This window comes from Sceloporus undulatus, chromosome 6, assembly GCF_019175285.1.
Source record: "Sceloporus undulatus isolate JIND9_A2432 ecotype Alabama chromosome 6, SceUnd_v1.1, whole genome shotgun sequence".
Lineage (NCBI taxonomy): Eukaryota > Metazoa > Chordata > Lepidosauria > Squamata > Phrynosomatidae > Sceloporus > Sceloporus undulatus.
The window spans coordinates 163,324,933-163,351,846 of NC_056527.1; the positions used below are offsets into that span (position 1 = coordinate 163,324,933).

At 43.4% G+C, this 26,914-nt stretch overlaps 1 protein-coding gene across 1 annotated transcript in view; it reads left to right on the plus strand.

Annotated features, from left to right (window-relative positions):
• Positions 1-2,798: 2,798 nt before the first annotated feature.
• Positions 2,799-26,914, plus strand: part of NTRK3 (neurotrophic receptor tyrosine kinase 3) — a 394,026-nt gene continuing 369,910 nt past the window's right edge. Inside the window, 1 exon segment of the mRNA XM_042476552.1 lies at positions 2,799-3,076. Within this exon segment, the coding sequence (XP_042332486.1) occupies positions 2,829-3,076 (248 nt within the window). The 5' untranslated portion in view covers positions 2,799-2,828.

A 26,914-nucleotide genomic window follows, 5' to 3' on the forward strand; every position in this document is an offset into this window, starting at 1 on the left:
AGCGTGCATAGACACGTCACCGACGTCGTTCAGAATGTATTGGATTTTGCAAAGTACAAAGTTGGCTGCATGTGCATTCCTAGACGTAAATCTACTTGGGACTTTTCTTCAGATGCATTTGATTTGCAAAGAACGAAGTGGGCAGCATGAGCTTTCCCTAGACTCAGTCTACTTCTTCAGATGCATTTGGATTGCAAAGAATGAAGTTGGCTGAATGAGCTTTCCTAGACGTAAGTCTACTTGGGACTTTTTCTTCAGATGCATTGGATTTGCAAATGCATCTGGGGAAGCAGACGTACATCTAGAAAGCTCATGCTGCCAATGGTAATCTTTTCCATGGTCTCCAAGGTGCTACAAGACACATACCAAAGCCAGAAGAAGGAAAGGGTTTCTCTTTCCTTTCCTCTTTCTAGAAGGAACCTTTTGGGGGGAGGCAAGGGCGAAGCGTGCAGCGGAGAGGTTGTTATTCCAGATGAGGGGAGGAAAAAGCTCCCCTAAGTTGGCAGGAGCAGATTTGGTGGCAGGAGACTTCTTGCCAGGGAGCCAAGGATGCTTCGGGCTGTGAAGGATCTGGGTTCTTTCTTTGCTCCACTGTCGCCTCCTTCCTCTTTGCAGCCCAAGGCCACAAGCCGTCCTTTCCTTGTAGGTTGCCTTCTTGTGTCGTGTGCAAGGGAGCAAAAGAAGAAGCCTTTTGAAAAAAGAGAAAGAGGGAGGAGAAAGAGGAGGAGGAGGAAAAGCCAGAGAGGGAAGCCACGCAAAGCAAGCCAAGCCGAGCCCCCAAACAGCAGCTGCATCTTAATGCGCCGGCCTTCACCAGCGCTGCACAACGGGCGCGCGTGCACGCACCCTTTCACTATATACATCCCTTCTGATCCCCTGTGTAAGTCCCTTCTCAGGATTCCTCTTCCTCTTGCAGTTGCCTTTCGCCTAGTTTGCAAGCATACTTGCAACAAAAAAAGCATTAAAAAATATTAAATCATCATCATCAATCATCATCATCATTATTTTGCAAGGTCTAGGAAGATAGGCTCCTCCTTTTCCAGCCCAGGTCCCCCTTTCCTCTTTCCAGCCTTCCGACAGGAGGAACCCTCCAGTGAGTGCCTTTTGGAGTAGGCATTTCAGGGCTAATGTTTGAGCTGTTCTCCATTTCTCGGGGCGTCCTACATTTGGGGGGGGGAGAAAGGGGTGTTCCTCGTCTCTTCGAGGGGAGGACATCATCCCCTCCCCTCCGCAGGAAGAACTCACCGTTTTGCAAATGTGGCCAATTGCTAATAAACGTTCGCGAAGTGGGGAAGAAAAAAGTAAGCCGGTGAGGTTGGACGGTTTTGGAAATTGCATTGTTTTGTTTTCAATTTCATATCGTCCAGATTACCCTCCTTCCTTCCTCTCTCTGTGTTTTCCTTCTTCTTCCTTCCTTTTCCTTCCGCTATCTTGTCCTTCCTTCCTTCTTCTTCTTTCTTTTTCTTTCTTCTTCTCTCTCTCTTCTTTCCTTCCTCTTTTTCTTCTTTTCTTCTTTCTTTCTTTGTCCCTTCCTCCTCCTTCCTTCCTCCCCTTCCCTTTTCTTTCTTTCTTTTCTTTCTTTCCCCCCTCCCGCCTCTCCTCTCCGGCTTTTCCTCGAGGCTCCTGCCTCCTCGGCCTTTAGGTCCTGAAGCTCGTTCCAAAGGAAGGCTGCTTCTTGGCTTGGCGTGGCTTGGCTTGCCCGATGGAGGAGTGGCGGAGAGGGCTCCCGAATGCCATAGCCTTGAGCCAGAAAAGAACAAAGCGGTGCCAAACCGGGTTATCTCCCAGTGGTGGATGCAGCCAAGGTGGTCAGCTTCCGCGGGAGTCAGCCCCCAGTGGCCTGTCTGAGGGATGGGTTTGTGTACTTACACACTGGAGGCACAGAAAGAGATGCCGCCCAAGGCCAGGGGCGCCGAGGCCTCCCCTCCTTCCAGGGTGGGCCCTGCCAGCCTTGCCAAGCCCGCTGGTCCTGCTTGCCCAGAGCCCAGCCTCCCCGGCATCAACACTTAGACCTTGCCGGGGGGGCTCTCCGTCTTCTTTTGGAAAAGAACACACACACAGGGAGCAGCCATGGAGGCCAAGGCGAGGGGGTCCCCTGGAAGAGGAGGAAGAGGAGGGAGGTTCAGGAGAAGGACCTCTGCTTAAGAGCACCCGACCCCCCCCTTTGCAGGTGTTTCCCTCTTGACCCGGCCCCGAAGGGGGACTGGGCACCCCAGCGCCATCCTTTCGCGCTCCTCGCCTCCTCCTCCCGCCTCCTCCTTCCCATTTCCTTCCTTCTTTCCTCCTTCCTTCCTCCCCTTCCTTTCCCTTCCCTCCTCCCCGCTTCGCCTCTTCTTCTTCTCCTCCCTCCTTTCCTCCTCCCTTCCTCCCCTTCCTGTCTCCCCCTTTCTTCTCTTCTTCCTCCTCCTTTTCCCTCCCTCCTCCCTTCCTCCCTCCTCCCTTCCTTCCTTCCTCCTTCCTCCCCCTCCTCCCCTCCTTCTCCTTCCTTCTTGTCCTTCCACTCCTCCTTCCTTCTTTCAACACCCTCCTCTTCTTCCTCCTCCTCTCTTCCCCTTCCCCTTCTCCTTCCCCCTCTCCCTCTCCTCTTTCTTCATTCCTTCCTTCTTTTCCCCCTCTTCCACATCTTCCTCTTCCCCCCCCTCTTCCTTCCTTCCTTCCTTCCTCCTTCTCCTCTTCTTTCTTCTCCCTCCCTTCCTCCCTGCTTCCCTCCCCTCCTCCTCCCTCCCTCTTTCTTTCTCCTCCCTCCCCCTTTCCTCCTTCCTCCTCTTCTCCTCCTCTGCTGCCCATAGCACCCCCTCCTCTCCCCTCTCCTCCCCCCCCCCTTGAAGATGGATGCCTCCTTTTGCCCGACCAAAGGTAGTTTTTGGCAGCTGCTGTGGCTCTGGAGCCTCTGGGGGGACTACCTGCTCTCCGCCTGGGGATGCCCGGCCAACTGCCTCTGCAACAAGACCGAGATCCACTGCAAGAAGCCCGACGATGGCAACCTCTTCCCGCTGCTGGAAGGGCAGGACTCCGGCACCACCAACGGCAACGCCAGCATCAACATCACCGACATCTCCAGGAACATCACCGCCATGTAAGTCGAGGATCTGCCCCTCTTGGGTGCCAACGGGAAGGAAATGGGCACCGAGGGAAGGTGAGCACCTCTGAGGTGCCCCTTGGCAACTGGGTGGTTTGTGTTTTTTTTTAAAGAAGGGCATTGAGTTGGATCAGGCAAAGGCTTTAAACAGAATGCAAATCTCCTCTTCCATGGCTTGGTTGCCCGTCCAAAAATATGGGCACAGAAGGTGGCATACCAGTTTCAACCCTCTCCTGATAGATATGGAGATCTCCATGTCTTGGTTCCCACTCCAAAAAAAGAAATGGGCAGAGGAGGGGACATGCCAATTTGAACCCTCTCCTGATGGAAATGCAGATCTCTTCCATGGCGTGGTTCACCCTCCAAAAATAAATGGGTAGAGAATGCCAGTTTCAACCCTCTTCTGATAGCAAAAAAAAAAAAGCAACAGTTTGGACCAAGGCTGGGAAGTCAAAAGCAGAAGGAGCTGGGAGCCACCTTGGGGATGAGGTTTTGTGTTTCTGTTTGTGGACCAGAAAGATCCTGGCTTGAGATACCTTCCCCATCCAGCCCAAAAAGGAAGACCAGTCTTTCTCCTCCTCCCATTTTGGAGAAAAGCCTTGCCATGCCCATCAGGGTGGCATCTCTCGCTTCTTTTTGCCACCTTTCCGGGTTCTCCATGGTGGTTTTGTGTGTGAGTTGAATGCAGTGATCTATAGCATCTCTAGTGTTGTGTGTGCGTGATCTATAGCATCTCTAGTGTTGTGTGTGTGTGTGTGAGATCTATAGGCATCTCTGGCAGGTCTGATGGGATGTCTTCTACAAAGAGGACAAGACTTGTCCCTGCAAAGAGCTTCTTCGTGTTCAATAAGGGACATATTTTGGGGATTAGAAACCAGGGGCTCTTGGTGCCAGTCTGCCTCCCAGCATCCCTCCCTTTGGACCTCTTTTCTTTTTCTTTTCCCCCCTCCCCCTTTTTTCTTTTGCAGTGAATGTTTGGCTGCCAGAGTAGCTGAGGTGAGGCTTGTGGAAAGGCAAGAGATATTTTTAGTGCAAGGGCTTCAATACTACTACTAATAAAATGGCTTGTAGGGTTGTTTATCAGGGAAACCAACTTCCTTGAGAGATTCCCAATGGCTAAAGCCCATGCAAAATCCCTTCAGTGGGGGAGGAAGGAGGGAGGGGGAAAAAGAAAGAGAGAGAGACAGAAAGGCAGCCTTTCCTTCCCTCTCCACCCCACTTTCCTTGTAAGCATCCATTCTAGATTTTAGTTCTGGATGCATTTTTTACAATAAAACACCGTGCTCGGCTTTAGATCTCTGCATTGTGCTATTTCGAGCAAGGCACATCATGCACACACACAGAGAGACGGCGCTGGGGAGAGTGCATGGACATAAAAACACCCTCATTAGCCTCTTGCTAATTGCAAAGAAGGAGAATTAGAGAGAGAGAGAGAGAGAGAGAGAGAGAGAGAGAGAGAGAGAGAGAGATGGGCATCCTTTTCCATCAGACCCAATAAGCTGCCTGTCCCACTCAAATGGAGGCAGGATGTGGAATGTGGATTGCTTCATTTTTTGGCAGCCCAAGGCAGGAAGGCCAAAAAGGAAGGAGGGAGGGAGGGAATCGGACCATTAATTAATCAATTAATTAATTGATGGTACCGGGGGTACATGGGCCTTCTTGGGAAGTTGGGGGGGGTGCAGAGACATGATCTTTTGGGTTGTTACCCTTTCTCATTTCCCCGGCGTGGCTGTTCAGATCTGGCTTGGAAGAGTTGCCGGAGAGTGTTTTTTGTGTTTTTCGGCATGTGGCCATGTTCTAAAAGAGTTTATTCCTGATGTTTCACTTGCATCTGTGGCTGGCATCTTCACAGATTTCTCTGAAGATGCCAGCCACAGATGCAGGCGAAACGTCAGGAATAAACTCTTCTAGAACATGGCCACATTGCCCGAAAAACCCACAAAAAACTATGGATGCCAGCTATGAAAGCTTTCGACTTCACAGTTGTCAGAGGACTTGTTTTGGACCTCAGTAATGGCTTCATGGTGTGTGTATATATGTATATATTTTCTCCTCCCCACCGCCCCTCTCTCTATATATTGGCCATGCCCTCAGCAATGGATCTTCACAATTCTCCAGTACTGGTTCGCTACCAAGGATGGTAGTTTTGTATAAATAAGTCAACAAAAGTTACTACATTCCAGAGATGTGGGGAAGAGAAGAAAATAAGTATCTATCTCTGAGCTGACAAATGCTCTTCTATTTGTTCTCCTGGGGGTGAATGGCTCTCCTCAGAGGCAACTATCCAAGTGGCTGCTTTGGAGCCCCTGCTGCCTGCAATGGATTCCTTCTATTGCCATCTTTCTATCCTGCAAATCTGTTCCATGCCACCCATTTTCTGTTCTGCCTTTTTTCTTCAGTTTTTTAAAAACCCACGCAAATGTTCTTCCACGTAACCAGAGAAACTGACTCTGGACGTAATGCCACCTTCTGTTCTGCATTTCGTCAGTACTGAGAGACTTCCAGGTAACATTAGAGAGAAAGAGAGAAAAGTCAGAGAAAGTTGTTCTTGGTTTCAGGTTGGTGTTTTGGCCTTTGGACCTTTGGAGGCATGCTTTGAAGGTTGGAGAGAAAAGCGAGAAGAGAAAACCGTGGACGATAATGACACTCTGCCTTGATAGAAGTCTTTCTAGCATTTTTTGGGTTGTTGTTACATGGATATTTCAGCAGTGTGTGTATATCATAATCTGAACTGCTGGGGGAGATATGATTATGTGAATCTTTTGTGTCCGGGAAATAACTTGACTGCTTTGGAAATGCTGATCAAGCGGTTAGTTAAGTACAGGGAGGACTCACTCGACTCCAGCATAAGTGAAGGTGATGTGTGCATTTTGAAGAATGAGGACATATTTTTATTCCCTTTATTGTTATTTTTTTGAAAGTCAGGAAATGATTGGAGATTCTTGTTCAGGAGAACTGAGTCTGTTTGCGATTCTGGCTTTTTGAAATAGCTAAGGAAGAAGCTAGTGACTGTTTCACAGGCCAGCCCTGTGTTTCAAAAAGGCTGGACAAAATTTGTATTTTGGACTGAAGAACTCTTCAAAATGTGTTCATGTGAATATGTGTTGGAAGAGACCTTTATATATATTTAAAGTATATGTGGCAACAATAAAATCATCAGTGGTTATTTGCTACAACCGTATGACATCTTGTGGTATGGTCTACTATGGATGTCAAATCCTGGGAACTTTTTGCCTCACCGATGGCTTCCTTGAAGTATGTGAGTGGCAGCTGTTGGAAGCAAAATGCTGGATTCGATGGAGCCTCATCTGTGGACCACTATATGTGTATACATGGATTACTAATCCCTTTCTCCTGTCCTTCAGTAATGCTCCTCAGGGACCTACAATATGTAGAAAGATCTTGTAACATCTTTGAGACTCACTGAAAGAAAGAAGTTGGCAGCATGAACTTTTGTAGACTTTGGCCAACTTTCTCAGATGCATTAAGTCTTCGAAAGCTCATGTTCCCAACTTCTTTTAGTTAGTCACAAGAGTGCTTCAGGATCTCTCTCCATACTGATTCTACAGACTAACACAGCTATATATATATTAATGGGGCCTACAATGTTAGCTTAAAAGAGGTCATGATGAGTGGAAAACTGGAGTATAGACAGGGTTACTTTATTGGATGACAGTTCTTAAATTCCCCTAGCCAACTATTCCAAAGTTTGGTGGAAAACTGGTGGAAAATGTTGTTTAAGGTTATGGCAAGTTGATGGGTTCATAGAATCATAGAATCTTCACCTTGGAAGGGACCACAAAGGTCATCTCATCCAATCCCATTCTGCCATGCAGGAATACACAACTACTGCAGTCCTGAAAGATGCCCATCCAACCAGCCTCCATTCTACTATCAAATAGCTCTTACTGTCAATGTTGATGTTGAGGTGGAATCTCTTGTAAATTAAATCCATTGGTTCATGTTCTAGCTGATAAACAGGAGTCTGAGGACCTGTCTTTCTCAGTTCTATATACTTAGGCCTTATTTATCTATAGAACTATCAGTGTACATGCCTGGGGTTTGAGTTTGGTAAAGCTCTAGGGCTCTCTGGTTGAGAATTTGAAATACCCCTCCATAAGCCACAAACCTTCAAATTCCATTGGATGGAGCCATGGCAGGTAAAGTGCAATATTTTACTTGGTCTCTGGGCTATAACAATGAGTGGTTGTTCTTGTTGTCGAAGTGGAATCACAGTGCTATAGTTTTGTAATGGGAATGTGTCTATGGTAAAGGGTTGAGGCACAAGAAGAGCTTCTGCCTCTGGGCTTCCCATTGTGAAATTAAGTGGATACCCTGCTGTGTAAGATAAAGATGGCTGTGAGAGAAACACATCAGTTGTAACATAAGCAAATCTGTTTGTAAGTTTTATATGTGGCTTTTAATTGTGTTAACCATGCCACATAGAGGAGACCATTTGCTTCAGAAAGTGAAAATGTGATGGTCAGAAATAACATTGGTCTCAGATATTTTTTTCTTCTTCACAGAGGAAGTTACAAAAAAAATCAGAATAACATCACTGGCTCCAAGACATCTAAACATCTTTTCCAGACCTTCCCCTCCTTCCTTCTCTTTTCTAAAGCTCTTGATAGGGAACATGAAGCTGGCGTTTCAGTTCTACTGTTCAAAGTTTGGTGTGTGACAAGGTGTTGTCTGCACTGCAGAAATAATGCTGTTTGGCACCACTTTAACTATCATGACTCAGTGCTATGGAATCCTGGGTTTTGTTGTGGCACTGGAGTTCTTTGAGGAGGGAAGCTAAATAACTCATCCAACAACAACAACAACAACAACAACAACAACAACAATAGTAATGAAAAAATTACAAATCCCAGAATGCCATAGCATTGAACCAAGGCAGTTAAAGTCATGCCAAATGGCACTATTTCTGCAGTGCTGATTAGACCAAAGTTTCATAGTGATACTTGTAGCATCTCATGGGAAACAGTGGAGTAGGAGCAGGGTACTTGACTTGTTGTGTACATCCAGGTTCAATCTCTGGCATTTCTCACTTAGTGCAGCCTGAAATCCTGGGAAATGCTGAGCTAAATGGATCACAGCTTAATTCAGTGTCATTCTGATGGCTGAGTTTAGAATACTAGATGTTGTCAGGCATCTTTCTGTGTTTCTAGATGTAGACCTCATAAAGCCAATGAAGCATGTAGGCCAAAGCTTGTCTGCCAGCTGAGGCCTCAGTGTCTTTTGTTCCATTCTATTTTAGTGGTGAAATTGCAGCATTTTCTGATACAGTCGAGGTGCATCTTTCTTTTCTCCCACGCTCAGTCTTGTGAGTTTCCACAGTCATGATTTCTTTCTTCGTCTGACCCACATTCTTTTGTTCTTAAAGTTGTGAGGGGTTTAGGCAGTAGTTTACTTGGCTTAGGAATAGATGGTCAGACTTTGATCAGACTTCTGCTCAGTGCTGGGTAAACAAACAAACAAACAAACAAACAAACAAAACTCATGAAGATGTCCATAAAGACAGAAGAGGTCATTGAAACCTTTTCATAAAAGTGTATATTTGACAGACTGTTCTACATTTTTCAACCTTGAGTCATTCTGAATGTTGCATTTAAGATATTAAATGTCATTGATCACAGGTAGATCCTTGGTTTGCATCAGAGTTTGTTCTTTGGTGAATGATGTGAATGGAGACTTGTTAATGAGGGGAGTCAATTCCATGGAGGATCATTGGAAACTGAGGCATGCATTCAGATCTGAAGTAGCCACAAAGCTAGTGATTTTACTCAACCTCCCACCAGTTTCAAAGAGGTTTAAAGCATAAACCATCAGAACCTACCATCTCCAGGTGAGAGAAATTCCTCCCTTCTAGATGATAAGACAAGTTTCCAGTTTCTCATTCTCATTCATATCATGCATCTCTTTCTAAGCAGGCAAAGGAAACCTGTTCCAGCAACGCCAAGACTGAAGTTGCTCTCTCATCCTTGCCACTTCTCCAACTTAGGCAGGTAAAAGATGCTATGGAGCTGCTCAAAGATCCATACCAAAACTCAGCATTACTATTCAAAACTCAGTTTCAAAACTCAAACACATCACCACTCATAGGAGTGCGACTTTCATTTCTTTCCTTCTTTCTGAATAAATGTTGTAAATTTGAAATGTCTAAAATTGAGCCAATGCAAAGTTTTTACTTGCCTACATTGTCAAAGAGTTACATTTCAGGATGCTCAAGGAATTTGATCTTTACTAGTTCTGAGACAAACTGCCCTAATCTCTGTGTGCTAGACTAATCTGAGACTAGAGCATGGCTATCCTTCAGGTTTCATGGGTTTCTAATGTTTCCAATGAAGTTGTAGTGTTTAAAATGTGGTGGAAAAAAATGTCATTTCAGATTCAGTTTTTTTCTTAAAAAAGTCTACTTGGACAGAAATAGATTTAGTAAAAAAAATATTGACACTGCTCTCTCTGTGTTATCTTCTGTTACTCTCTCCCCCTCTTACACAGACACACCTATCTATACTGTAAGGGGGATCATTCCATGGATTACAAAGGCCAGGGCTAGTCAAATTGTAGCTCTAACAGTATTGCTGAATTACAACCCATCACCCCTAGACAGTATATGTAATGAAGATGGATGATGGGTTTTTCCCCCTCTCCCAACAACATCCTAAACCAAGCTGTCTTGCATTAAGTCTGGACAATGCTTTTGCTGACTCAGTATGATTTGCTCTGACTGGCAGGGGCTCTCTGAGGCCTTGGGCAGAAGCTTTCCCCAGTGATACTCCCTGATTTGTTTAACCAGAGATGCCAGAGATAGAAGCAGAGAACTTCAATATGCAACACCATGCACTCTAACGCTGACTGACGGATTAAGGTTGCTTCCAAGCAAAGGGTTTGTGAGTGACCTGTGCTGCTGAATCAGCATGCCAAATCCAATAATAGCATCTGTACAGCAATTTAGAGGGGTTCAGATTGCAAACTGGACACTGTCTTGCAATTTTTAAAAGACTCCCCCATTGGAGAATAGATGTAGATCAGGGGTAGGCAACCTGCGGCCCGCGGGCCGGATGCGGCCCGGCAAGGCCTTGGGACCGGCCCCAGCCCGGTCCTGCCGCTGATTGCCGCCAGGGCCTTTGGGGGGCAATTGTCTATAGAAGCCTCAGAAACATGCCTTTATATTAACATTTTAAAAAAAAATCAGCAAATTTTTTCGCGTGTCCTCCATTTTTTTTAATAAAAAGTATCCTCCATTTGAAAATTTTGTCCTACATTTGTCCTGGTTTATTTATATATTTAATTTTTTTAATTATTTAATTATTATTATTTTTTGGCTTCGGCCCCCAGTTGTCTGAGGGACAGCAAACCGGCCCCCGGCTCAAAGAGGTTGCCTACCCCTGATGTAGATGGTGGCTTATTCTGGGGAGAAAATGTGTAGCTTGCCAGTGGTTAGACTAGAACGAGAATGTTCCTAACTCATGGCATGACCTCTTGGCTACTCTTCATGACTATTGGGACATAGCAGTTCAAATTCTGTATTGAGCCTAGAGAGCTGCTGGTTGACTCAGCCATGAAACTCATGAAGTGACATTGGGCTGGACCTTCTCTCTTAGCCAAGCTCAGTGGCCTGTTTTGAGACCACAACTGTGGTGAAGGGAATCATGCAGGCCACCATAAGTTAGCTGAAGGAAATATAAGATATAATGATGCCATTTATAAGCATAGTCCACAACTGCCCCTTCAGTGTTGATAGGTAGATGGACTACTCATAGCTGGATTGTTCAAGATGACTGTCAGTTATCACGAAAGAACAGTGACAGTTTTACTCTTTTTCTAGGTTGGCTTATTATAGCTGATTTACAGCACATTTATACTAAAGAATCTAAAGAAGTTAGAACCATAGAGTTGGAAGAAACCACAAGAGCGATCCAGTCCAACCCCTTGCCATGTAGGAATAAACAGTCAACGCACTCCTGACAGATGGCCATCCAGATGGCCAACTCCAAAGAAGGTGATTCCACCACACAGAGGAAGCATGTTCCACTGTCTAACAGCTCTTACCATCAAGAATAACAGAATCATAGAGTTAGAAGAGACCGCAAGGGCCATCCAGTCCAATCCCTGCCATGCAAGAAAACTCAATTAAAGCACTCTTCCTAACAGATTAGTTTTTCCTAATATTTGGGTAGAATCGTCTTTTCTCATAGTTTGAATCCATTGCTCCATGCCCTAGTCTCTGGAGCAGCAGAAATCAACCTTGCTCTATCCTCAATATGACATTGCCGCGGATCAGACTGCCCCAAAAGGGTGGTCTGCTGGTACCTACTTTCCTGCTGGTGAGAAGTTGCATTGGACAAACCACGTGGCTTCTCACCAGCGAAAAAAGATACTGCAAAAAGCGGGTTCTTCTTACATCATGGCTGCAGCATAACTAGTGTGCCATGGCTTGCTATGGCACACTAGTTTCATAAGTGCCACGCGGCACTTACGTAGCAATGGCTGTGCCCATCTGTACTGGGCGCTGCCATTGTTATGGCGCAACGCCATAATAAGGCTAGGAACTTTGCAGTTGCCACATGGTCCCTTAGCCCTAATACAGCACAAGTCTGCTGTATTTGGGCCATTGTTTCCAATTTCTCAGCATGGCTGTCATGTCAGCTCTTAACCTCCTTTTCCCAGGCTAAATATATCCAGTTCCCTAAGCTGTTCCTCAAAAGGCATGGCTTCCAGACCTTTCACCATTTGGGTTACACATACATGGTAATTTCTTTGAAACCAATCCCCCCCCCAACTATAAGTACATTTGGATAATTTCTTTTTTAAAAAACACACACCCTGAAACAAAATTATCTACAATCCATACAGTCCAACAGATACATCTATTCCTAGCAAAAAGAGGATCATGCTGCCATATTTGTGGGTCTTTTTTCTCCCCTTCTCTGGGAAAAAGTTTCAATACAGATTTACCACTAACACGCACATATTCAGACCATGGCCTGTAAGAGTCAAGTACTTAAACTCTGGGCATGGATGGAGGAACCTGCCAGTTTAATTTTCTCCCACATTAATTTTTAAAAGTTCTTTTCATCTTGAATGTCTAGAAATGCATGAATTTTTATAAAGGGCAGACATGTGAATGGGATGGGCAGGCAAGAAACGTCACCACTCATTATTCAAGCATTAAGTTAGGAGTGCATAACCAGTGAGGCTATTAGTCCATCTAACTTTACATTTTTGACACTGATTAGCAGCAGCCTTCTGGGGTTGGAGATGTTGATCTTTGCAAGCTCTATCTAAAGAGGCCAAGAACTGAAACTGGCAACGTATGGGTGCAAAGCATGGGGTTCTGCAACAGAACTATAGCCCTTCAGTTCTCATCTTGTTCTATGATAAAGATCTGAAGGATAAACTGAAATATCTTAATCTGGTCCCTCTTGTCTATGATGTCGATGGGTGAACCATTGATGGTCCTTCAGGCAAAACACTCTTACTATGATATTGCAGTCTACTTTTGAGCCCAGTCCACTTTCTTTTCTGGTGCTAGGAAGCAACCTAGAGGCTGCAGCACTGGAGTATTCCAATATCCCAGCTATGGTTTGTTGCATCTTGATAGGAATCTATTGTCTGAACCTTGGTTATTGTCTAAACCTGTGACCATGTTGTCTTTAGTGGATTTTTCACGCTCCCCCTTGTCTTTTTCTCTCCGCAGTCTTCTGCCATTGGCAACTCTTTGCAGATGCACCTTTTTGGTTGTGTCTATAATGCAGCATGTGGAGTTGCAAAGTGAGCTGGTGATGGCAAAACCCAGATGCCTCTTTCTGAAGCAATTAACCCCAGCCTGCTCTGTTTTGCACTGCTGGCTGCCCTGCACCATTCAATACGGTGGCGTGATGTTATCATCCTCTGTGTAACCCACTCTACAGTTTAAATGCTTGTTGAGAAACTGAACAAAAGCCTCAATTAATTAACATTCTGCTATGGATATTTTCTCTCCTCCTGCTCCCCTCTGGTATTCCTCCCTCCTCTCCCCCTTTTTTCCCTGTGGTTAGAACAGACATGTTCATTGGGGGCGAAGCTAGTACAGCTTGCTGTTGTGTGCTGCAAAAATGAACCAAGGTCAGGTGGAACTAGAGTGAGTGGGAGAGACTGAGAGGCTGTGGATTTGAAGACAACACAGCAACGTTTTGGAGAGGGTCGTTCATGTTGGTTTCAGGTGGTGGAGCTGGCCAGACAAATTACTAGGCTTTTGTTAATATTATTATTTCCCCAGCTAGCATACAATGGAATAGAGCACACTTTACCAGCCCTATAGCTTTGAGTATCTGCTTTTATTTATACTGGAAACCCAAGGTTCACCAACTCTTGTCCTGGTAGTGTAGTTTGGCAGAAAAAACTGTGAATGCAGGAACTTATTTTGAATTCCAGAAATGAATTAATTTCACACAGTCCTTCTACACACAAAAAAATCAATTTACAAAGTTGTTCCAACTTTACTACATTTTAAAACTCTTTTTGTAGCATGATTGGCAGTTGGAAATATTTGTTCATATGTTGGTGACCACCTAAGCCATGTTTCAGTAGATTCCAATTTAGATTTTTATCAGTTCTATACTGGGTATCAGGGTGCCACGTACATGCCATGAGAGATGTGCCAGAAGTTTCCCACGAACCCAAAATATATACTATTTGGTGGAAAGGGGATGCCTAACATCTCTTTGTATAAGTTGCTGGTCTGTCTTTCTCTCACACACTGAAAAACTCTACCTCTGTATGTCACCTTTTACTTGAGAGGTATATGTGGGTTACTGTGGGTTCAAATTTTTACTCAGCCATCAAACTCACTGTGTGACTTTGGGCCACTTACACACATCTCAGTTTAACCTATGTCACAGTGTTGTTGCTTAGTATACCTTTGTTTGACAAAGTGGAGAATGATGCGCACTGTCCTAATGTCTTTGGAGGAAGAGCAGAGTAAACATGTATTTTTAGTAGTGGTGGTACTAGTACGCATCAATGAGAACATCAAGAGCAACAACAGAACCACTATCAATGATCTTTGAGTATTTCTGGAGAGCAGGAGAAGGCCCAGCAGACTAGAGGAGGGCAAATGTCATCTTCATCTTCAACAAGGGAAGGAAAAAAGAGGACAAAATAATTATCAACCAGTCAGCCTGACATCAATCCCAGGAAAGATTCTAGAGCAGATTATTAAACAGGAAATCTGTAAGCACTTAGAAAGGCATGCTGTGATCACTAAATGTCAATATAGCTTTCTCAAAAACAAGTTATACCAGGCTAATCTTATCTTCTTCTTCTTTTACAAGCTTGGTAGATGAATGGAATGCTGTGGATGTAGTGTATCTTGGTTTCAGTAAGACCTTTGACAAGGTCCTCCATGATATTCTTACAAATAAAAAGCTAGACAAGAGTACTGCCTTGTGGATTTGTAATTGGTTGACAGACTGAACCCAAAGGGTGCTCAGCAATGGTTCCTCTTCATCCTGAAGAGAAGTGACTAGTGGAGTGCCACAGGATTCTGTCCTGGGCTCTGCCCAGTGCTATTCCACATCTTCACCAATGACTTGGGTGATGGAATAGAGGACATGCTTATCAAATTTGCAGACGGCACCAGATTAGGAGGAGTTGCAAACACCCTAGAGGACAGGCTCAGAATTCAAAATGTCCATAACAGATTGGAAAGCTAGGGCAACACTAACAAAATGAATTACAACAGGGAGAAATGTAAGATGGTACTCTTAGGCAGTAAAAATGAACAGATAAAGGATGGTGACACTTCACATAATGACAGTACATGTGAAAGAGATTTAGGAATTTCACTAGGTTACATGCTGAACATGAGTCAATAGTGTGATGCGGCAGCCAAAAAAGCCAATGCAGTTCTAGGCTGTATCAATATGAGTAAAGTTATAAATGCAAGTATAAATAGAGACTTTGGACAGCCATACTCCTCACTGTACCTATAAACAACAACAACAAGTGTTTTTGCCCTGAGCTTCCCTTTGGGGCTCATGTGGAGCATTCTTACTATGCTTAACATTTTTAGGATGAGTGCAGCCCACATTGGTACTAAACCCCCCCACAACCTGCCTACCTCTGATCTAACTATTCACTGGATTAACCTTTGCTTGGACTTCAGACTCCTTTCCTACTCAGACTGCCTTTGGGTCTTGCAACTGCTTTTGTTCTATGGCACCAGTACTAACATGTGCTGATTTGTATCTGCTCTATTTTCATGCTACCCAAAGCAGAACAATTGTGCTGAAAGCCAAGAAAGAGATACATGCTGTTCTATCACTGAGTGATTACTCTTCTAACCTTTGAAAGCAATTTTTTCCCCTGGAATATAAAAGAGGAGTGTGACTCTGATTTTAACTCTTATTTTATTTTATTTTATTTTTATCCTGCCTTTCTTCTAGTATGGGATTCAAGGTGGCTTGAAATCATTTGAACACATATTACAACTAAAACTATTAATACAAAAGTGAAAACACAATTTAACCTGATTTCACTCTCTTTCTGAAAAAAACCCCACCCTTAAAATACAGATTAAAAGACATCCTTAAAAGATCATGGGGAGCATGAAAGCCTTCGACTTCACAAATCCTTAAAAGACATTTAAAATATAATAAATTAGAAACACAACACCTTCCATTAAAAGCTCCATCTGCTACACTATATCTTGGTGTATTTGTGCGTCAGAGAAAGTGTTCTCAGAAGACTTGGAAGTATACTTTAAAGGGTCAATTGTGTTTGCTAGGAAGAACAGGCTGAGCTCTGCTCTTGAACTGGGGTGGGGTGAGAAGCCACGGCTGTTTCGCTCTTCCCTTAAGATCGCCTTTCTGCTAGAAAGACAGAAACACTGGTCTCCTTTGCTGAAAGCTCTGCATGTGCATCTGTTTTGATGCCTCCAGGGATGAGGTCCTGACCGTGAACCATTAAGCTTTCCTTGCCCTCCCTTGGGATTCACACAAACTGAGCCATTATCTTTTGTCATGTAGGGTCAGCCCCAATCCTTGTCTGAACAGCTGTTCTCGTGGTTGGGAGATCACTTAGCACCAGCTGACTTGCAGAGACATGGCGTTTTGTGTATCTCTCACCACCCTTTTGGAAGAACCTTGTAAAAGCTGCTGAAAGTCTTGATCTTCCTCCCAACACTACTCTCATACTGTGTTGCTACAGAGTTATTTTGGTCCTTGGTGCACCTGGCAGAGGCCAAGGCTTGTGGATTGTTTCTTGTGTGACTTCAAGCCGTTTCTGACTTATGGCAACCCTAAGGTGACCCTATCATGGGGTTTTCTTGGCAAGATTTGTTCAGAGGGGGTTTGCCTTGCCTTCCTCTAATGTGAACTGTTACCTAGTGTTATATCTCCATTTCCCTATTGTTCTTATTCATGATAGAAAATGTGTGATTGAAACTGAACTTGTTTGCAATGCTTTATCATCCTTTGGTTTCAAACTGTCTCCTGGAGAACCTTAGTATTTGCTGACACTGTCTCCAAAATTTCTTAAGAAGAATACTCTTAATGGTAGAGCAGCTTTGCATTTGGCTTATCTACTGCCCCCTTGGAAACGATAGTTCCCAAACTTCACTGAGTGAAAAACCACATCAGTTTCTTACGTAGTGCAGAAAGATTTTTGTTGGTGAAGCTCTGGGTTGGAGGGGGCAAGAAAGAAGATGATGGATAGCCTAGTGTGTGTATGTAATGTGTGTGAGCATGAGACTACTCAGAAAGGTTGGAGCAAGAGAGCTGTGTTTAATAGGAAAAGCAAGCTGAGTCCCTGGAACTGGGTTGGGTAGTATGGGGTGGGGAAATCTGATATGGCACAGGGATGGCACAGGATGGGTCACGCTGTAATAATGGTAATGCTTCTAAAAGCATATGGATTAATGGGACAAACTGCTACAAATATAGTTCCTTTGATTAATTTCTAGTACAACATGAAGAAACTCAGTGTACTCAACTGAGAAGTCATCCATTAAGATGGAACTGGTGCAGAGCTGCTCCTTGTGAGAAAAAGGCATGCCAAAATGCACACACCCTTTATAAGGTCTATAGAAATAAATGGTAACACCACAGCTCAGAGGCATGGCTTGAGTTCTGGATGTGAAAGGTACTAAATTCATCTCTTGAGCCTCCAGGAAGGATTGGAGCCAATACTGCAGCCTCTTCCGCCTCCACTAAGTGTCAACTGAACAAGTGCACTGCTCTAGAAAAAGGGTCAGTGTCTTCTTCCCTTTCATAAAGGAAGGAAACAATCTGCTCCACTGGTCTGCAGGGTTCTCTGATGCTGAAGAGTACACCATTACCATCTGGCCTCACTGTGTATTGCCGTCTACTGAATTGCCACTTAGTTTCAATAGAATTTTCCTTGTTGCTGCTTACTTTTGGTGGTGAAGACAAGGATGTTAGTTGGGTTGGGATTTCTAGCAGGCCTCTCCTTAGTAGTTGGGCTAATGGATTCATTGTGTAATGCTTAGCTGTGTCAATTTGAACTGCAGGTTGGGAGGACTTAATATTTAAATGCTTTTACATTTGAAAATGGATGAATCCCACCAATGAATGTGTTGGGCTTTCCAATCTTCTCCTCTTATGATGCTTAGTCTTCTAAGTTCTGGGAGCATCTGAGCAGCAAGGTACATAGACATCAGATCCTTACCTGCATCCTGAAATGGGACAGACTGGCAGCCATCACATTGGGGTAGCCACTCCTTTTGAATGCTTTCTCTTTTCCAGTAGAAGTGTAGTGATGGTAGATGTTTGCTCATTCATTTGTTTATGCAGATTGTTTTCTCCTTTCCTAAGGACTGATTTACTGCATTCACCTCCCCATTTCCTGGGCTGTGACAGCCTAGTCTTATGGCGTGAATAGAGAATGATACTATTTTCACATAGGGGGAACTGAAATTATCAACAACTAAAAGGTCCCCCTTTCTCCTTATCTACCCATTAGTTAGCAACTGTGGTTTTCCTCCAGATTTTTCCCTCCATCAGATGATGAAATAGTTACTGGCCAGAGGGATTTTATTAATTGGTGGCATATCTGCTTTGGCGTCTTCCTCATTGCTGAGGGTCATCTGGTACTATCAATTGGAGTCATTTGCATGCTAGGTTAGACAGTCTGGTTTTGCCAGAGTTTTTAATGAACAGTGATGACTATTGTATCATTTTTAAATGGTTCCTGATTTGATTGTTAGTGCTATTAAAAATCTTATTTAAGTGTTTGGGTGTGTTTAGTTGTTTTAAATGAACCTATTATGAGTCACCTTGTGCATTCTAATAATAGGATAGATTTATTTCACAGACAAACAAGTCTATGAAGCTGTTGGTGGGAGGGAGTTGTCCTTCTTTACTCATCCCAGTTGCCCTTACCTGTTGCCAGCTGCTGCTCTTCTAAGTATTAGTATTTGATGCAGCTGGCACAGGATTTTCCCAACCTCAGCAGCAGTCAGAATAAGGCTGGTGAAACTCGCAAGTGTTGTCAGTTTCAATAGACTTCCATGGAATTGCTGCAGAGGTAAGGGAGAAACCTTGTCACTTTCTTAATGGGGGCTGTAAACACAACTGCTGAAACACCGTATAATCTACTTTAAAAATTGGGAAATGTATTGTTTACATGCATTTGTTTGATCTATGTTCCTCCTTTCCTCCAGTGAGCCCCAGGATGGGAGCATGTTTTATCTTTAAAAACAGCCTTGTAAGGTAGGATAGACTGAGAGGGAGCTCTTGATACAAGGTCACCCAGGCAAGGTTTCATGGCTGAGTGAGGGCTTGAGCCTGGATCTCCTGCATCCCAGTTGAACACTCTAGCCATTAGATCATTCTATCTGGATTCCCCAATTCCTAGTTAAGCACTCTAACCAAAACATAATACTGGCTTCTATTTTGCATTTGTACCAACCATGGGAAAACTGGCAGAAATGGCTAGTTTGTTGAATGCATTGCCTTGTTTGGATTTGGCTGTTGAAGCAGGGGGATATTTTTGTCTGGCTCATGACTTCTGTTATGTTATTTTCAAGGCAGTGTCAAAAGTGCTGCTTTGGGAGGAGAGACCTTTGCATGCGTAATACATAATGTGCAGTCATTGCAGAACAGGATTGGTGAAAGAGGAATGTGGTGGCGGCGGCAGCGGCGGCGGGATACAGCTGTTTTTGTGCTTGGGATGACCCTTGTGTGTGCTTGAACATTTAGAGGTTGATAAGTAGGGATGGTTGACTCTGCCAATTTGCCCACTTTCAGTTGTTGTGCTATCTTAAATTCTTTCCTGGGAATTTAGGACTTTTTTGTCATTGCAAATTTTGGTCAGTTCTTTTCAAAACAAATAGAACAAAAGTCTCAGAACACTAGACTGACCACATTCAGTTTCTTGTTGTGTGCCTTCAAGTCTTTTCCAGCCTATCATGGGTTTCCTCAGAGGAGCCTTGTCATTGCCTTTCCTGAGGTTGAAAACTTGTGACTTGCCCAGGGTCACTCAGTGAGTTTTTATGGCTGGGCTATTTCCAGCATGGAGAGAATCATATCTGGTGTCTGTCTGCCATATTGCTGTTTAAAATGACACAGTAATAAAAATAATCATCTAGAGGTGGCAACTAGGGATGCTCAAGAAATATGCCATGTTTGAAAGTGGTCCATATGCTTTAGGCTGCGAAGTGTCAAATTATGGGATTGTCTTTGACCACTGTTCTGAGCTTGGAGTAAAGTAACTCTGATTTGCTAATAACATAGGGAAAGAGTTTCTTTTAGTCCGCTGCCACTTTTCCATTGTAAACAATGGGAAGCAATGTGAACACTGTAAGCTATGGGTGTTTTGGGGACAAACTTCACCTAAGGAAGTTAAACGTTTGGCTCTATAGGCAATCCAAAAAGCATAGGAATGTTAAAATGGGACACATTAGGTGACATTGTCAGGGTATCAGTTGTTTTGGGGGTTAAAGAGCCCTTTTACTGTACATCTCAGACTCACAGTTTTCAAGGAAAAAATCACTTTGATGTTTTGCTAGTACCTAAACCTTGCAGTTTAAATTTGCAGTCTTTTGTTTATATGTACAGCACTGTGTACATTTATAGCATTATAAAAATAAACAACAACAACAATCATAATAATGTCTTCCATTTCTAGTTTAGATCACTGAACCTCTATCCTTTATGAGTAGGTAAGGATTTTGTGAACCAATTCTGGAGCCTAGTCTCCATTTGTCAAGCCTAGTATTATCCCCTTTCTTTCAGGGTAGGGGAGAACTGGCTTGTGCATTGTTGCTGCTTTTGTCATATTTGGCACTGTTAGAGCAGTTTCCACATTCACTGTCCGCTAATGCTGTGAGAGTATATGGTGTGTCTGTTTGTGTGGGGGGACATGCAGAGTGGAAAGAAGGCATGAAGGAGTTGGGCCATCTGGTTATCCCTGAGTTCTCAGTTTCTGCTGTTGCTATGGTCCACATCTCCTGCTGACTGCATCATCCCAACATTTGTTCTCTGTTGTGAGTATCTGGGTGGAGACACTGCCACCTACCCTCTTTGGTACATAATGTCCATCTGATCTTATTCTCCTGCAAGCGCCATGGCAGATAAAGGGACAGTGTTTTAACACTGTGAGATGCTGTGTGTCTTGGAACAGCTCAACATAAAAGAGGCAAAGGGATATTTGCTCTATGGAAGGAAATGTTTGTTTCCAGGCAAAAGGCAGATGCTCTGAACTTCTACCATCGGAGACCCAAGTGCAATTGCCAAGGCTAAGGAGGACGTACAGTAGTTTATACCCTACTTCACTGATGGTTTTATTGGGCAGCGTTTTGATGCTTTTGGGATAACCTTTGCCCTCAAGTCCTTTAGAACCACCCTACCCCCATTTGTATGAACACATACAAAAATACCCCCACAAACACCCCAGGTAAGACTCTTTACTCCAAATAGCTCAATTTCTCTCTGCAGTCTCTCTCAAAATGGCAACAGGAAAATGACCCCTTTACTTTCTGTTCTATTTTGTAAAAGTTTGCAAAGGAAAAGGAAAGTATTTGGACTTGCGGTGAGGTCTGTGGAAATCTATATGTTGGTGAATAATAATAATAATAATAATAATAATAATAATAATAATTTTCTTATATTCTGCCTTTCTCCCAATACAGGGACTCAAGGCGGCCCTGACTCCTACACAGATATCCATCGCCACATTAAAATAAATGAAGCTTACTGCTGGGTAGATGTATATGGGACATGCCTTGTCCTAGATTTTGTAACAATAAGATAAGAGGACAATGAAACTGTCCATTCGGTTGTACATACAGACGTGAACCTTAGCCAATTTTATTGTTGTTGTGTGCCTCCCAGTAGTTTCTGAGTTATGGCAAACTTAAGGTGACACTATCATGAGGTTTTCTTGGCAAGATTTGTTCAGAGATTTGCCATTGCCTTCCTAAGTACCAGCCTTCATCTCCTTCTGAAATCAAACCTGTATATGCATATTTATACATGTTTTGGCATATGTGCTACGAATGATCACTGGGAATGGTCAAATATATTTGATCAGCATTCTGTTTCTGTCACACATTTTTCACGCACTGATTCCCTGAGCAGTGTTTCTGCATCAGCTGGTTGTTTTTTTAAATAGTCCACATGAAAATGTATATAGGTTTTTAGGGTTATGAAAATACATATGCATTTTTTTACTCCATTCCCCTCAATTTATGCACATTTGCAAGCAATTTCCTACAATGTGTGCTGCTTCCTTATACTAATTCCCCGGTGCACGTTTGCGTGTGTGTTTATTCCATTGGAAAATTGGAAAAAGTATGAAACGTGAAGGATAATTGTGTTCCAGTTTGTGTATGGGTTCAAACAAGTCCTCTTCCCTTTCCTGATGAAGACCACAATACAGTAATAACTTGACAAGCAAGTCTGCTGTAATGCTCTGAGCACAGGACTAGGACTCTGGAGACCAGAGGTCAAATATATGCTCAACCATGGAAACCTACTGGTTAACGTTGGGTGAATCACAGGTGCATTATAGACCACCCAAAAGGACAAACCGTGCGGCTCCCCTGCATAGCAAAAAGAAGCAGCAAAAAGTGGCTTCTTTTTCTGGCGCGGTTGTGACGCCACAAGGCACCAATGGCGCCCTTGCAGTGTCACAAGGGCACCGAGATGTACAGACGCTAGGTGTCCATCACGTCAAAATGGGTGGCGCCCATGTGTCTATAATGCGCTACAGTCTCTCAGCCTCAGAAAACCCCATTATAGGATAGCCTTAGGATTGCCCTAAGTCAGAAACAACTTCAAGGCACACAACAGCAACAAATCAGTCAATACATTATTTCATTTGGAACCCAGAAATCCAAAGTAAACCTCCAAGTGGAACTCATGTATTAGGCAGCCTCCATTTTTCATACTAGGCTTTTATACATTCCATGTGCTGCACATATGTCAGTTGCTGCAGTCTTTAATTTCTTCACTCAACTAACTCTTCTTTTACATTACCAATTGGAAAGATACCTTTGGTTGATTTTATGCCTATATAAATCTCCTTAATGCAGTATGAAAAGGTACACATGACAATATCCGCTGAACGAACTTTTAAAAACCTTGTTACTGTTCTTCCTCACCAATGAATTGCTTAGTGAAAAGTCAATATAATATGCAATAATAATCTTGATGCAGTTTTACACATGATCATGTCCAGATCCATTTTGAGTAGTGTCTTGCAGTGCAAAGTGCTTTGGCAAAGCATCATGCGGAATTAATCTTGGTGCAGTCAAAATTGCGGTCTGGATTGGAGTTGAAACTTCGCAGGTTTTTCCTGATATTTTTCTTTCTCTCTCGCGCGAGAAAAACAGAGACACTTTCCTAACCTTTCCCTACATGTTTTTTTTGTGGTGGCTTCTGTTTGGGGCATTATGGCATGTATGTATATATGTTTGTTGTTGTGTGCCATCAAGTTGTTCCCAACGTATGGTGACCTTAAGGCAAACAGATCACAGGCTTTTCTGGGGCTGAGAGTGTGTTATTTACCCAAGGTCACCTATTGGGTTTCCATGCCTGAGCTGGGAATCGAACCCTGATCTCCATGGTCAAATTCCAACACTCCAACCACTACACCACACTAGCTACATGTGTGCATGCGCATAATGTTAATGTGAAAGTGGACACGTGGACACTATATCGTAAGGATGAACATTTAAACAAAATCTGTTGCTATCTTTTTCTTCTCTTCATTTTCTCCCAGATTGTCAAAATGGTAGCAGTTGTAATGAAGGAAGTACTGTATTAGGGACCATGTGTTTGTAACAGTAATATTGGGAGAGGAACACATTTGCAGAGGGGAATTTGGGCATGAGACAGTGGCACTTAACTCTTTTCTGTCATTCTCCTTTCCCCATAAATACTCCTGTTTTCCCTTTCCTGTAATATTTTTCCTCCTGCCACCAAGGCCCTGAAATGAGAAGCCTGTCTAGTAGAAGAGGGGGATGTTTGGAGGAAGGGAAGCAAGCATTTGTTGGACAATAATTGGTGGGAATGGGTGAGTTGAAGCACCTCTCCTCTTGGTAACTGATTCTGCTTCATGTGCGCTACCTTCACATCACCTTTGAAAACATGATGTGTGCTGAACTCATGCACGGTTCCACTCCAGGAGTGTAACAAAGCTCTGCTCTCTTCTCTGTATACCTAAGCAACATGCCAACTGTGTCAATGGTGCTAGGCAAATAACTGTATATTTGGTAGGCTTGCCTCAGAGACAGGAACATGCTTTTAATTGCGGTAATATCAGGAACAGCGTCTCTGGTGACGTATGCCGTGAAAGTGCAACAGTGCGGCTGTTTTATGCATCCTTCTGTTATTCTAGCACATTCTGCTATGTTGCTTGAAAGAAGCTAGTGTGAGCTTTGTGTGTAGGCGAAAGGTGAAGAAAACAGGCTTGATAAATGGGGAAATAAAGCCTCTTCTGTGTTATCCCCCAAAGGAAAGCGATCGTATGGACAGGCCAGCAGATTGAGACAAGGCTTGCAAATCATTGCCTCCTTGGTCTCCTTTGGAGAATAGCAATTACCTCCAGGTGATTTAGGAGGCAAGCTTTATGACGGCTGCATTTTTTTCTTCATCCAGATGAATAAGATGGGTATTTTTGGATCTGAGCTTGGCAGTAGGCTTGTGCATGACCTTGTTTACAAATCTGGGTAAGGCCTCATCGAAATATCAGTTTCCCCCCCCCCCCCCCGAGAAACCAACTGAGTACTGTTCACAGGCAGTGTGTGAAGAAAAAGGTGGTAGTTTTGGGAAAAGAAAGTGTTGTATTCAGAATTAAAGGATCAGGGGTGGGAACCAGTGATGCTCCAGAGGTTAGTGGGCTGGAGATCCCAGCAATCATTCCCATCATAATTTGTGGTCTGGGGTTATGGGCTTCACAGCCTGAAAACATTTGGAAAGCCACAATTTCCCATCACTCATAGACTGAAAAGTAAACTGGCAGCATCACCAGAGTCTGTAATTTGCACATTGGTCTGAGAACAGTACATATGAAAAAGGTCTAGACGTCTTAGTAGACCACAGTCTATATATGAGTCAACGGTGTGATCAGGAGGCCAAAAACATCAGTACAATTCTAGGTTGAATTGACAGGGTATAGTATCTAGATCGAGGGAAGCAATGGTACCATTGTATTTTGCTTTGGTCAGATTTCGCCTGTTCTAGGTGTCGGTTCTAGGGCATCACATTTCAACAGGGATATTGACAAGCTGGAATGTGTGCAGAGTAGATGATCAAGGTGTTGGAGAGGATATGTAGAAAATGGAACAAGCTTGTTTTCTACAGCTCCTGAAACTAGGACATGAACCAATGGATTCAAATTAAAGAAAAGATGCAATAAAACATTAGCAAGAATGTCCTGATAGTAACAGCTGCTTGACAAAGGAAGAGACTGTCTCTGAAGGGGGTTGATTCTGTGGAGGTCTTTAATAAAAGGTTGGATGTCCTTTTGTTGTGTATTTCTTCATGGCAAGGGTTGATCTAGAGGGTCCTTGTGTGATTCCTGTGCAAAAATACTGCACTTTCCCCAAAGAAATCAAGGGAGGTTGTGCCAGATTCTATGTGGTTTGTGGAAAATATGCTCTCCTGCACAGGATTGTTTTTTGTTTTTTTGTGCAGAAAATGTCTTCTGTAACAGCTGGCGGAAAAAGCCATGTGTGTTTTTGGGGTCAATGAATTTCCCTGAAGGAGCTCCTGAAATGCAAAGAATCCTGCTCAAGATTTTTGCTCAGCATGTTGGATCTGGTCTCAGTGTCATGAAACCCATATTTTACTCTGTAAATATTAATGAGTATTCTGCACATGCCTGCCTTGGGTCCTTGCCACCTCTCACTCTTGTTTTCACTCGCCATCAATCTAATTATTTTATTATTTTATTTTATTTATGCCCTGTCTTTTTTTCAATAACTGGGTCTGAAGCCAGACTGAAATGGATCTAGATAGTCTAACCTACCTCACGGTATTCTTATGTGGATAACATGGTGAATTGGACAAGCACTTATGTTACCCTGAGGTCCTCAGAGGACAGGTGGAATAATAAGCATGAAGCATTGTGATTCCTAGAACTTCTTAATGGTTTTATGCAAAATAAATACAAATGCATGATTGATGTTAATGTGCAAAGATGTGTGAGGGGTGATAAATCAACACTTGGTGAAGAACATATTGTGCACATGCACATCCTGAGTTTGGTTTCTAGAATCTCTGGTGGCAGTGTTTCCCAATGTTCAGATAAGTGGGGTGTACACATCACCATTTGAATTAAAACTCGATGTTTATACCTGAAAAAGATGCTTTGAGATAGTGGGAGTGTAAGAACAACCTCCCTTCAAAAGTATTCCCTCTTTTGATGCGCTGACCTGATGTTTGAAGTAAGCCAAGAGCAGTGACTCATGCAGAGATGTGACAGCCTGCCTCCACTGAGGACAAGCAGTTTCGTTGCCTCTCTGCATGTTTCTGGTGGACTAACATTGATACATACAGTTTTTGCTCACGTGTCAAGCTGTTAAATGCTCTGATTGCAGCAGAAAAAGAGATCAGCAAAATAACCCACCAGACCCCACTGAAGACCGATGGGAAGATTGCACATCCAAAGTAGTAAATCATATGCTTTCTGACTTGGAAGGGATTCCAAAAGTCATTCAGTCATTCAAAAGTTACCAACCCCTGCTAATTCTGGGAATCTGTTCCTTATCCCTGATAGGTGGCCACCCAACCTCCGCAGTGTTCCTTTAATGAAAGAAGGTCCTATTTTTTGAGGCATCCTACCCCCAAATTAAATAAACATATGGGAAAAGAAGTCATTGCTGATCTTCTGTTTTCTTTAGGAATAATCTTTACTTGTGATTTCAGTCTCACACATTTGCTGGTTTCTCTTTCATGGATTTGATGATTCACAGATTTGATTAATATGTATTCTCTTTAGGAATCTCTAGCTCATCCAGAGCAATTTTATGCCCAACATCCAGTGGGAGAGTTACACTGGAGGACCTAGAGATCCTTAGAAAAGTGTTCTCTCAGGTTAAAAAAAATAACATTCGTGATCTTTTATTTATATTTATTCATGGTTTTTCCACTTTTGTGTAGTGGGGTAGGGGCTGCCCCTAAGCACCACAAATGTGGGGCGGCTGGACCCTTGTATAAGGCAAATTTCATGTATGCTGGAGTCCCATTGTCATGCCCCATTGTGTCCCACGTCTCCTGCCATCTGCGTAAATTTAAATCTGTGTATGGCGAGGGTATGTATGCCAAGGGTGGATGGTATAAAGAAATTTCTTAGAGGCAGGTTCAGCATTCCCCCCCCCCC